The sequence below is a fragment of the Lagopus muta genome, unplaced genomic scaffold (genome assembly GCF_023343835.1).
Source record: "Lagopus muta isolate bLagMut1 unplaced genomic scaffold, bLagMut1 primary scaffold_114, whole genome shotgun sequence".
Classification (NCBI taxonomy): Eukaryota; Metazoa; Chordata; class Aves; order Galliformes; family Phasianidae; genus Lagopus; species Lagopus muta.
The window spans coordinates 78,927-92,311 of NW_026040181.1; the positions used below are offsets into that span (position 1 = coordinate 78,927).

At 51.5% G+C, this 13,385-nt stretch overlaps 1 protein-coding gene across 1 annotated transcript; it reads left to right on the top strand.

Annotated features, from left to right (window-relative positions):
• The first annotated feature begins 3,278 nt into the window (after positions 1–3,278).
• Positions 3,279–11,311, top strand: LOC125687605 (neurogenic locus notch homolog protein 3-like). The gene is made up of 5 exons (XM_048932824.1): positions 3,279–7,358; positions 7,890–8,243; positions 10,191–10,367; positions 10,545–10,732; positions 11,299–11,311. The coding sequence occupies exons 1-5, from the start codon at positions 4,644–4,646 to the stop codon at positions 11,309–11,311; spliced, it is 3,447 nt and encodes a 1,148-aa protein (XP_048788781.1). The 5' UTR covers positions 3,279–4,643.
• Positions 11,312–13,385: the final 2,074 nt, after the last annotated feature.

Consider the following 13,385-nt stretch of genomic DNA (forward strand, 5'->3'; position numbering starts at 1 on the left):
TTTTTTGACCCCAAATCTGCCATTCCCAACCCCAAAACCCACCCCTCCTTTCTTTTTCGACCCCAAATTCGACATTTATGACCCCAAATTCGACACATTTATGACCCCAAAATTCGACATTTATAACCCAAAATCCATCACCCTTTCCTTTCCAACCCCAAATTCCAACATTTACCAACCCCAAAATCCGTCCACCCTTTCCTTGCAATCCTTCCTTTCCACCTCCAAGCCCCCAAATCTGCCATTTCCAACCCCCAAAATCCACCCCTCCTTTCATTTTTCACCCCAAATTCGACATTTTATGACCCCAAATTTGGACATTTATAACCTCAAAATTCCATCACCCTTTCCTCGCTTTCCCTTTTTGACCCCAAATCAGCCATTTCCAACCCCCAAAACCCACCCCTCCTTTCTTTCTTTTTGACCCAAATTCAACATTTATAACCCCAAATTTGACATTTATAACCCCAAAATCCATCCACCCTTTCCTCGCTTTCCCTTTTTGACCCCAAATCTTCCATTTCCAACCCCCAAAACCCCACCCCTCCTTTCTTTTTTGACCCCAAATTCAACATTGATGACCCCAAATTCAACATTTATGACCCCCAAAATCCATCACCCTTTCCTTTCATTCCCTTTTGAACCCAAATCTCCCATTTCTGATCCCCAAAAAATCCACCCCTCCTTTCTTTTTCCACCCCAAATTTGACATTTATGACCCCAAATTCGACATTTATAACCCCAAAATCCATCACCCTTTCCTTCCAACCCCAAATCAACATTTCCAACCCTCAAATTCCGTCCACCCTTTCCTTGCAATCCTTCCTTTCCACCTCCCAGCCCCAAATCTGCCATTTCCACCCCCAAAATCCACCCCTCCTTTCTTTTTCACCCCAAATTCGACATTTATGACCCCAAATTTGACATTTATAACCTCAAAATCCATCAACCCTTTCCTCGCTTTCCTTTTTGACCCCAAATCTGCCATTTCCAACCCCCAAAACCCCACCCCTCCTTTCTTTTTTGACCCCAATTCAAACATATATGACCCCAAATTCAACATTTATAACCCCGAAATCCATCACCCTTTCCTTTCTTTCCATTTTGACCCCAAATTCGACATTTATAACCCCAAAATCCATCCACCCTGTCCTCACTTTCCCTTTTGGACCCCAAATCGGCCATTTCCAACCCCACCAAAAACCCACCCCTCCTTTCTTTTTTGAGCCCAAATACGACATTTATAACCCCTATTTGACATTTATGACCCCAAAATCCATCCACCCTTTCCTCGCTTTCCCTTTTTGACCCCAAATCTGCCATTTCCAACCCCCAAAACCCACCCCTCCTTTCTTTTTCGACCCCAAATTCGACATTTATGACCCCAAATTCCGACATTTATGACCCCAAATTCGACATTTATAACCCCAAAATCCATCACCCTTTCCTTTCCAACCCCAAATCAACATTTCCAACCCCAAATCCATCCACCCTTCCCTTGCAATCCTTCCTTTCCACCTCCAGCCCCAAATCTGCCATTTCAACCCCCAAAATCCACCCCTCCTTTCTTTTTTGACCCCAAATTCGACATATCATAACCCCAAATTCGACATTTATGACCCCAAAATCCATCAACCTTTCCTTTCCAACCCCAAATTCGACAGTTATGACCCCAAAAATCCATCCACCCTGTCCTCACTTTCCCTTTTTGACCCCAAATCTGCCATTTCCAACCCCCAAAACCCACCCCCTCCTTTCTTTTTTGACCCAAAATCAAACATATATGACCCCAAATTCAACATTTATAACCCCAAAATCCATCACCCTTTCCTTTCCAACCCCAAAATCAACATTTCCAACCCAAAATCCATCCACCCTTTCCTCACTTTCCCTTTTTGACCCCAAATCTCCCATTTCTGATCCCCAAAACCCACCCCTCCCTTTCTTTTATCGACCCCAAAATCGACATTTATTGACCCCAAATTCGACATTTAATAACCCCAAAATCGACATTTATGACCCCAAATTTGACATTTATAACCCCAAAATCCATCACCCTTTCCTTTCCAACCCCAAATTCAACATTTCCAACCCCAAAATCCGTCCACCCTTTCCTTTGCAATCCTTCCTTACCACCTCCAGCCCCCAAATCTGCCATTTCCAACCCCCAAAACCCACCCCTCCTTTCTTTTTTGACCCCAAATTCCAACATTTATAACCCCAAATTTGACATTTATAACCCCAAAATCCATCACCCTTTCCTTTCTTTCCCTTTTTGACCCCAAATTCGACATTTATGACCAAAAATTCGACATTTATAACCACCCAAATCCATCCACTCCTGTCCTCACTTTCCCTTTTTGACCCCAAATCTGCCATTTCCAACCCCCAAAACCCACCCCTCCTTTCTTTTTTGACCCCAAATTCAACATTTATAACCCCAAATTTGACATTTATGACCCCAAAATCCATCACCATTTCCTTTCCAACCCCAAATTCAACATTTATAACCCCAAAATCCATCCACCCTGTCCTCGCTTTCCCTTTTTGACCCCAAATCTGCCATTTCCAACCCCCAAAACCCACCCCTCCTTTCTTTTTCGACCCCAAATTCGACATTTATGACCCCAAATTTGACATTTATAACCTCAAAATCCATCACCCTTTCCTTGTTTTCCCTTTTGGACCCCAAATCTGCCATTTCTGACCCCAAAACCCTCCCCTCCTTTCTTTTTCCACCCCAAATTCAACATTTATGACCCCAAAATCCATCCACCCTTTCCTTTCTTTCCCTTTTTGACCCCAAATCTGCCATTTCTGACCCCAAAACCCTCCCCTCCTTTCTTTTTCCACCCCAAATTCAACATTTATGACCCCAAAATCCATCCACCCTTTCCTTGCTTTCCATTTTTGACCCCAAATCTGCCATTTCCAACCCCAAAACCCACCCACCCTTTCCTCCCAGTCCCCCCTTCTCATTCCCAACCCCTATAGATGCCCCTAGAGAATCCCCACCCCATATATTTCTTTTGGGATCGTGCACAGAAGGGGAGAAACTGAACTTTTTAATGGGAAGAGAGGGAAAACATTGGGATTTTCTGCCTTTTTGGGGGGCACAAAAGTCGCCTCGCTTGGTGAGGAGTGGATTCTCCACTGTCTGATATGGGATTGGGGCTTCTTCCTCTCATCCTGTTGTCCAGGTGCCGACCCTCAACCCCACACCAAGCTGTGCTCTGGGATCCATTGTGGACCTGGGACGGTTTGTAGGGTTTCAGATGATGGCCCCAAATGCGTCACGGTGCCCACGTGCAAGAATTACCCGTGTCCAAAAGGTAGGCAGGGCGCATGGGGGACCTGGGATGTGTCCTTCCCATAAGGGCGTCCCATAAGGGATATGGGAATGGAGTGTGGGGTGAGGGGGGGAGGTCCCAGTTCATCCCATTGCCAGCTTGTAGGATCAGCAGTGGTGATTTGGGATCAGTGTGGGATTGTAGATGGGATGTCCCAGTTCATCCCATTGCCACCCTATAAGGATTCCCATGGTGATTTAGGATTGCGGGTGGGAGGTCCCAGTTCACCCCATTGCCAGCCTTTGGGATCACCAGTCGTGATTTGGGATCAGTGTGGGATGGGGGTGGGATGCCCCAGTTCATCCCATTGCCACCCTATAAGGATTCCCATTGTGATTTAGGATTGTAGATGGGATGTCCCAGTTCATCCCATTGCCAGCTTGTAGGATCAGCAGTGGTGATTTGGGATCAGTGTTGGATGGGGGTCAGATGTCCCAGTTCATCCCATTGCCACCCTACAAGGATTCCCATGGTGATTTGGGATTGTGGGTGGGATGTCCCAGTTCACCCCATTGCCAGCCTTTGGGATCACCAGTGGTGATTTGGGATCAGTGTGGGATTGTGGGTGCGATGTCCCAGTTCATTCCATTGCCACCCTATAAGGATTCCCATGGTGATTTGGGATCAGTGTAGGATTGTGGGTGGGATGTCCCAGTTCTTCCCATGGCCAGCTTGTAGGATCAGCAGTGGTGATTTGGGATCAGTGTAGGATTGTAGATGGGATGTCCCAGTTCATCCCAATGTCAGTATTTGGGATCACCAGTGGTGATTTGGGATCAGTGTGGGATGGGGGTCAGATGTCCCAGTTCATCCCATTGCCACCCTATAAGGATTCCCATGGTGATTTGGGATTGTGGGTGGGATGTCCCAGTTCACCCCAATGCCAGTATTTGGGATCACCAGTCATGATTTGGGATCAGTGTGGGATGATGGGTGCAATGCCCCAGTTCATCCCATTGCCACCCTATAAGGATTCCCATTGTGATTTAGGATTGTAGATGGGATGTCCCAGTTCATCTCAATGCCAGTATTTGGATCAGCAGTGGTGATTTGGGATCAGTGTGGGATTGTGGGTGGGATGTCCCAGTTCATCCCATTGCCAGCTTGTAGGATCACCAGTGGTGATTTGGGATCAGTGTGGGATGGGGGTCAGATGTCCCAGTTCATTCCATTGCCACCCTATAAGGATTCCCATGGTGATTTGGGATCAGTGTAGGATTGTGGGTGCGATGTCCCAGTTCATCCCATTGCCACCCTATAAGGATTCCCACTGTGATTTGGGATCAGTTTAGGATGGTGGGTGGGTGCAGAACTCAGTTCCTGCAGAACTCATGCAAGGATTTCCATTGTGAAGCAGGAACAGAATGCAGGATGCTGAACGGGCAGCCCAGATGCGTCCCGCTGCCTTCCTGCAAGAACACCCGGTGTGGAGCAGGAACAGAATGCAGGATGGTGCAAGGCTCACCCCAGTGCATTGCATTGCCTTCATGCAAGAACACCCAATGTGATGCTGGAACAGAGTGCAAGATGGTCCATGGGTCTCCGCAATGCATCCCTCTGCCTTCGTGCAAGAACACCCAATGTGAAGCAGGAACAGAGTGCAGGATGGTGCAAGGCTCACCGCAGTGCATTGCATTGCCTTCATGCAAGAACACCCAATGTGATGCTGGAACAGAGTGCAAGATGGTCCATGGGTCTCCCCAGTGCATCCCTCTGCCTTCATGCAAGAACACCCAATGTGAAGCAGGAACAGAGTGCAGGATGGTGCATGGGTCTCCCCAATGCATCCCTCTGCCTTCGTGCAAAAATACCCGATGTGGTGCAGGAACAGAATGCAGGATGATCCAAGGCTCACCGCAGTGCATTGCATTGCCTTCGTGCAAGAACACCCAGTGTGATGCTGGAACGGAGTGCAGGATGGTGCAAGGCTCACCCCAGTGTGTTCCTCTTCCTTCCTGCAAAAACACCCGCTGTGAAGCAGGAACAGAGTGCAGGATGATCCATGGCTCACCCCAATGCATCCCGTTGCCTTCCTGCAAAAATACCCAGTGTGGAGCTGGTACAGAGTGCAGGATGGTGCAAGGCTCACCCCAGTGCATCCCTCTGCCTTCGTGCAAAAACACCCGTTGTGGTGCAGGAACAGAATGCAGGATGGTGCAAGGCTCACCGCAGTGCATCCCATTGCCTTCGTGCAAGAACACCCAATGTGAAGCAGGAACAGAATGCAGGATGGTGCAAGGGTCTCCACAATGCATCCCATTACCTTCATGCAAAAACACCCGTTGTGGTGCAGGAACAGAATGCAGGATGGTGCAAGGCTCACCCCAATGCATCCCATTGCCTTCGTGCAAGAACACCCGGTGTGGAGCAGGAACAGAATGCAAGATGGTGCATGGGTCTCCACAATGCATCCCGCTGCCTTCCTGCAAAAATACCCGTTGTGGAGCAGGAACAGAATGCAAGATGGTCCATGGGTCACCCCAGTGCATTGCATTGCCTTCATGCAAGAACACCCGTTGTGAAGCAGGAACAGAATGCAGGATGGTGCATGGCTCACCCCAATGCATCCCATTGCCTTCCTGCAAAAACACCCGTTGTGGAGCAGGAACAGAATGCAGGATGGTCCTTGGGTCACCCCAATGCGTCCCACTGCCCTCCTGCAAAAACACCCGTTGCGAAGTAGGAACAGAATGCAAGATGGTGCATGGGTCTCCACAGTGCATCCCTCTGCCCTCGTGCAAAAGCACCCGTTGCGGTGCAGGAACTCGATGCAAGATGGTGGACGGGGTCCCCAAATGCGTCCCGTTGCCTTCCTGCAACAACTTCCACTGTGATACGGGAACAGCGTGCAGGATGGTGGCCGGGTGGCCCCAGTGCGTCCCATTGCCTTCCTGTAAAAGCACCCGTTGCGGAGCAGGAACTCGATGCAAGATGGTGGACGGGGTCCCCAAATGCGTCCCGTTGCCGTCGTGCAAGAATTTCCCCTGCAAGGCCGGAACGCGATGCAGGATGGCGGGAGGGTGGCCGCAGTGCGTCCCCATCCCGTCGTGTCGGATGTTCCCCTGCAAGGAAGGGACTCGGTGCCAGATGGTGGCTGGGAAACCACGCTGCATCCCCAAACCTTCGTGCCGTCACCTCAGCTGCGGGGAGGGCACGCGGTGCAAGATGGTGGACGATTGGCCGCGCTGCGTCCACGCTTCGCCGAGCTGCCGGGATATCCGGTGCCAGAAGGGGACCCGTTGCCAAATGGTGGAAGGGTGGCCCAAATGCGTTCACAAGTTGCTCCTCCGGAGGGAATTGCGTCCTCTCTCGTGCAATGACGTCCCTTGTGAGAGCGGGACGGAGTGCAGGATGGAGGGAGGTTCGCCACGGTGCGTCCCAAGCAAGACGTCCCCAACGCAGCCATCTTGCAGAGTGCATTGCCCCAAAAGGACCACGTGCCAGATGAGAGATGGCTGGCCCCACTGCGTCCACCCCACACCCTCCTGCAGCTCCATCCAGTGCCAGAAAGGAACGGAGTGCCAAATAATCAACGGTTGGCCACGGTGCGTCCAAAGTAAAGCATCCCAAGGACAACCGTGCCAGGATTTCCCCTGTCCTAAAGGGACTTCGTGCAAGGTGACCGATGGCCAACCCCACTGCGTCCACAACCCGCCCTCCTGCCACGACATCCAGTGCCAGAAAGGGACTGTGTGCCACATGGTCAACGATTGGCCTTGGTGTGGTCCCACCAAGGCGCCCCACGTCCTGAATGTCCAGAAAGCTCCGTCCTGTGACGATATCCATTGCCAGAAGGGGATGGTATGCAAAATGCTGGAGGGTTGGCCCAAATGCGTCGGCCCCGTGCCGTCGTGTGGGGACATCCACTGCTCCCCGGGCACCGAGTGCAAGATGGTCAACGGTTGGCCAAAATGTGCTCACGAACCGCTTTCCTGCAGCAACATCCAGTGCAAGAAGGGGAGCACGTGTCAGATGGTGGATGGTTGGCCACGCTGCGTCCAAATCAAGGTGACACCAAGGAGACCTTCCTGCAGTGATATTCAATGTTCCAAAGGGACCACGTGTAAGATGGTGGATGGACATCCTCAGTGTATTCAGAACCAGCCCAGCTGCAGTGACATCCAATGTCATAAAGGAACCACGTGTCAGATGGTGGATGGTTGGCCACGCTGTGTCCAAATCAAGCTGACACCAAGGCAACCTTCCTGCAGTGACCTTCATTGTCCTAAAGGGACCTCATGTAAGATGGTGGATGGACATCCTCAATGTATTCAGAACCAGCCCAGCTGCAGTGACATCCAGTGCCAGAAAGGAACCACGTGTCAGATGGTGGATGGTTGGCCACGCTGCGTCCAAATCAAGGTATCATCAAGGCAACCTTCCTGCAGAGACCTGCACTGTCCCAAAGGAACTTCTTGTAGGATGATGGATGGACATCCTCAGTGTATTCAGAACCAGCCCAGCTGCAGTGACATCCAGTGCCATAAGGGAACCACGTGTCAGATGGTGGATGGTTGGCCACGTTGTGTCCAAATCAAGGTGACACCAAGGCAGCCTTCCTGCAGTGACCTTCATTGTCCTAAAGGCACCACGTGTAAGATGATGGATGGACATCCTCAGTGTGTCCATGACCAGCCCAGCTGCAGTGACATCCAGTGTCATAAGGGAACCACGTGTCAGATGGTGGATGGTTGGCCACGCTGCGTCCAAATCAAGCTGACACCAAGGCAGCCTTCCTGCAGTGATATTCAATGTTCCAAAGGCACCACGTGTAAGATGGTGGATGGACATCCTCAGTGTGTTCATGACCAGCCCAGCTGCAGTGACATCCAGTGCCAGAAAGGAACCACGTGTCAGATGGTGGATGGTTGGCCACGCTGTGTCCAAATCAAGGTATCACCAAGGCAGCCTTCCTGCAGTGATATTCAATGTTCCAAAGGCACCACGTGTCAGATGATGGATGGATATCCTCAATGTGTCCATGACCAGCCCAGCTGCAGTGACATCCAGTGCCATAAAGGAACCACGTGTCAGATGGTGGATGGTTGGCCACGCTGTGTCCAAATAAAGGTATCTCCAAGGCAACCTTCCTGCAGTGATATTCAATGTTCCAAAGGCACCACGTGTCAGATGATGGATGGATATCCTCAATGTGTCCATGACCAGCCCAGCTGCAGTGACATCCAGTGTCATAAGGGAACCACGTGTCAGATGGTGGATGGTTGGCCACGCTGCGTCCAAATCAAGGTGACAGCAAGGCAGCCTTCCTGCAGTGACCTTCATTGTCCTAAAGGGACCACATGTAAGATGATGGAGGGACATCCTCAGTGTGTCCATGACCAGCCCAGCTGCAGTGACATCCAGTGCCAGAAGGGAACCACGTGTCAGATGGTGGATGGTTGGCCACGCTGCGTCCAAATCAAAGTATCACCAAGGCAGCCTTCCTGCAATGACATCCACTGCCCTAAAGGGACCACATGTAAGATGATGGATGGACATCCTCAATGTATTCAGAACCAGCCCAGCTGCAGTGACATCCAGTGCCATAAGGGAACCACGTGTCAGATGGTGGATGGTTGGCCACGCTGCGTCCAAATCAAGCTGACACCAAGGAGACCTTCCTGCAGTGACCTTCATTGTCCTAAAAGCACCACGTGTAAGATGGTGGATGGACATCCTCAATGTGTCCATGACCAGACGACCTGCAGTGACATCCAGTGCCAGAAAGGAACCACGTGTCAGATGGTGGATGGTTGGCCACGCTGTGTCCAAATAAAGGTATCTCCAAGGCAACCTTCTTGCAGTGACCTCCACTGCCCTAAGGGAACTTCTTGTAGGATGATGGATGGACATCCTCAGTGTATTCAGAACCAGCCCAGCTGCAGTGACATCCAATGTCATAAAGGATCGCAGTGTCAGATGGTGGATGGTTGGCCACGCTGCATCCAAATCAAGCTGACACCAAGGCAGCCTTCCTGCAGTGACCTTCATTGTCCCAAGGGAACTTCTTGTAGGATGATGGATGGACATCCTCAGTGTATTCAGAACCAGCCCAGCTGCAGTGATATCCAGTGTCATAAAGGAACCACGTGTCAGATGGTGGATGGTTGGCCACGCTGCGTCCAAATCAAGGTGACAGCAAGGAGACCTTCCTGCAGTGACCTTCATTGTCCCAAGGGAACTTCTTGTAAGATGATGGATGGACATCCTCAATGTATTCAAAACCAGCCCAGCTGCAGTGACATCCGGTGCCATAAGGGAACAGAGTGTCAGATGGTGGATGGTTGGCCACGCTGCGTCCAAATCAAGGTGACAGCAAGGAGACCTTCCTGCAGTGACCTTCATTGTCCTAAAGGCACCACGTGTAAGATGGTGGATGGACATCCTCAGTGTATTCAGAACCAGCCCAGCTGCAGTGACATCCAGTGCCATAAGGGAACCACGTGTCAGATGGTGGATGGTTGGCCACGCTGCGTCCAAATCAAGGTGACAGCAAGGAGACCTTCCTGCAGTGACCTTCATTGTCCTAAAGGCACCACGTGTAAGATGGTGGATGGACACCCTCAGTGTATTCAGAACCAGCCCAGCTGCAGTGACATCCAGTGCCATAAAGGAACCACGTGTCAGATGGTGGATGGTTGGCCACGCTGTGTCCAAATCAAGGTATCACCAAGGCAGCCTTCCTGCAGTGACCTTCATTGTCCTAAAGGAACTTCTTGTAAGATGATAGATGGGCATCCTCAGTGTGTCCATGACCAGCCCAGCTGCAGTGATATCCAGTGCCAGAAGGGAACCACGTGTCAGATGGTGGATGGTTGGCCACGCTGCGTCCAAATCAAGCTGACACCAAGGCAGCCTTCCTGCAGTGACATCCACTGTCCTAAAGGGACCACATGTAAGATGGTAGATGGACATCCTCAGTGTGTCCATGACCAGCCCAGCTGCAGTGACATCCAGTGCCAGAAAGGAACCACGTGTCAGATGGTGGATGGTTGGCCACGCTGCGTCCAAATCAAGGTATCACCAAGGCAACCTTCCTGCAGTGACCTTCATTGTCCTAAAGGCACCACGTGTAAGATGGTGGATGGACATCCTCAGTGTGTTCATGACCAGCCCAACTGCAGTGACATCCAGTGCCATAAGGGAACCATGTGTCAGATGGTGGATGGTTGGCCACGCTGCGTCCAAATCAAGCTGACACCAAGGCAGCCTTCCTGCAGTGATATTCAATGTTCCAAAGGCACCACGTGTAAGATGGTGGATGGACATCCGCAGTGTGTTCAAAACCAGCCCAGCTGCAGTGACATCCAGTGTCAAAAAGGAACCACGTGTCAGATGGTGGATGGTTGGCCACGTTGTGTCCAAATCAAGGTGACACCAAGGCAACCTTCCTGCAGTGATATTCAATGTTCCAAAGGAACTACTTGTAGGATGCTGGATGGACATCCTCAGTGTGTTCAGAACCAGCCCAGCTGCAGTGACATCCAGTGTCATAAAGGAACCACGTGTCAGATGGTGGATGGTTGGCCACGTTGTGTCCAAATCAAGGTATCACCAAGGCAGCCTTCCTGCAGTGATATTCAATGTTCCAAAGGCACCACATGTAAGATGGTGGATGGGCATCCTCAGTGTATTCAGAACCAGCCCAGCTGCAGAGACATCCAGTGTCATAAAGGAACCACGTGTCAGATGGTGGATGGTTGGCCACACTGCGTCCAAATCAAGCTGACTCCAAGGCAACCTTCCTGCAGTGATATTCAATGTTCCAAAGGAACTACTTGTAGGATGATGGATGGACATCCTCAGTGTGTCCATGACCAGCCCAGCTGCAGTGACATCCAGTGCCAGAAAGGAACCACGTGTCAGATGGTGGATGGTTGGCCACGTTGTGTCCAAATCAAGCTGACCCCGAGGCAGCCTTCCTGCAGTGACCTTCATTGTCCTAAAGGGACCACGTGTAAGATGATGGATGGACATCCTCAGTGTGTCCATGACCAGCCAACCTGCAGTGACATCCAGTGCCAGAAAGGAACCACGTGTCAGATGGTGGATGGTTGGCCACGCTGCGTCCAAATCAAGGTGACAGCAAGGAGACCTTCCTGCAGTGACCTTCATTGTCCTAAAGGCACCACATGTAAGATGGTGGATGGACATCCTCAGTGTGTCCATGACCAGCCCAGCTGCAGTGACATCCAGTGCCAGAAGGGAACCATGTGTCAGATGGTGGATGGTTGGCCACAGTGTGTGCAGATGAGGACTTCGGTCAGGAGACCCAGCTGTAGTGATGTCCAGTGCTCCAAGGGGACAGCGTGTCAGATGGTCAATGGTTGGCCTCAGTGTTTGCAAGCCAAGTTGGCCCCAAGGCAGCCTTCCTGCAGGGACATCCATTGTCCCAAAGGGACCTCGTGTAGGATGCAAGATGGGTGGCCCCAATGTGTGCAGAACCAGCCCTCCTGTCATGATGTCCAATGCCAGAAAGGAACGCAGTGTCAGATGGTGGATGGTTGGCCACGGTGTGTGCAGATGAAGACTTCCATCAGGAGACCCAGCTGTAGTGACGTCCAGTGCTCCAAGGGGACTGCGTGTGAGATGGTCAACGGTTGGCCCCAATGTGTGCAAACCAAGATGGCTACAAGGCAGCCTTCTTGCCATGATATCCATTGTCCCAAAGGAACCTCGTGTAGGATGATGGATGGGTGGCCCCAGTGTGTGCAGAACCAGCCCTCCTGTCATGATGTTCAGTGCCAGAAGGGAACGCAGTGTCAGATGGTGGATGGATGGCCACACTGTGTGCAGATGAAGACTTCCATCAGGAGACCCAGCTGTAGTGATGTCCAGTGCTCCAAGGGGACAGCGTGTGAGATGGTCAGTGGTTGGCCCCAGTGTGTGCAAGCCAAAATGGCCCCAAGGCAGCCTTCCTGCAAGGACATGCAGTGTCCCAAAGGGAGCTCATGTAGGATGATGGATGGGTGGCCCCAATGTGTGCAGAACCAGCCCTCCTGTCATGATATTCAGTGCCAGAAGGGAACGCAGTGTCAGATGGTGGATGGTTGGCCACGGTGTGTGCAGACGAAGACTTCCATCAGGAGACCCAGCTGTAGTGATGTCCAGTGCTCCAAGGGTTCAGTGTGTCAGATGGTGGATGGTTGGCCACGCTGCGTCCAAATCAAGCTGGCCCCAAGGCAGCCTTCCTGCAGTGACCTCCACTGCCCTAAGGGAACTTCTTGTAAGATGATGGATGGACATCCTCAGTGTATTCAGAACCAGCCCAGCTGCAGTGACATCCAATGTCATAAAGGATCGCAGTGTCAGATGGTGGACGGTTGGCCACGGTGTCTGCAAACAAAGACTTCGGTCAGGAGACCCAGCTGTAGTGATGTCCAGTGCTCCAAGGGGACACCGTGTGAGATGGTGGATGGTTGGCCTCAGTGTGTGCAAACCAAGGTGGCCCCAAGGCAGCCTTCCTGCCAAGATATCCATTGTCCCAAAGGGACCTCGTGTAGGATGCAAGATGGGTGGCCCCAATGTGTGCAGAACCAGCCCTCGTGCCAGGATGTCCAATGTCAGAAGGGAACGCAGTGTCAGATGGTGGATGCTTGGCCTCAGTGTTTGCAAACAAAGACTTCCATCAGGAGACCCAGCTGTAGTGATATCCAGTGCTCCAAGGGTTCAGTGTGTCAGATGGTGGATGGTTGGCCACAGTGTGTCCAAGCCAAGTTGGCCCCAAGGCAGCCTTCCTGCAAGGACATCCATTGTCCCAAAGGCACCTCGTGTAGGATGATGGATGGGTGGCCCCAATGTGTGCAGAACCAGCCCTCCTGTCATGATGTCCAATGTCAGAAAGGAACAGAGTGTCAGATGGTGGACGGTTGGCCACGGTGTGTGCAGATGAAGACTTCCATCAGGAGACCCAGCTGCAGTGATGTCCATTGTTCCAAGGGGACAGCGTGTGAGATGGTCAACGGTTGGCCTCAGTGTGTCCAAGCCAAGGTGGCCCCAAGGCAGCCTTCCTGCAGGAACATCCATTGTCCCAAA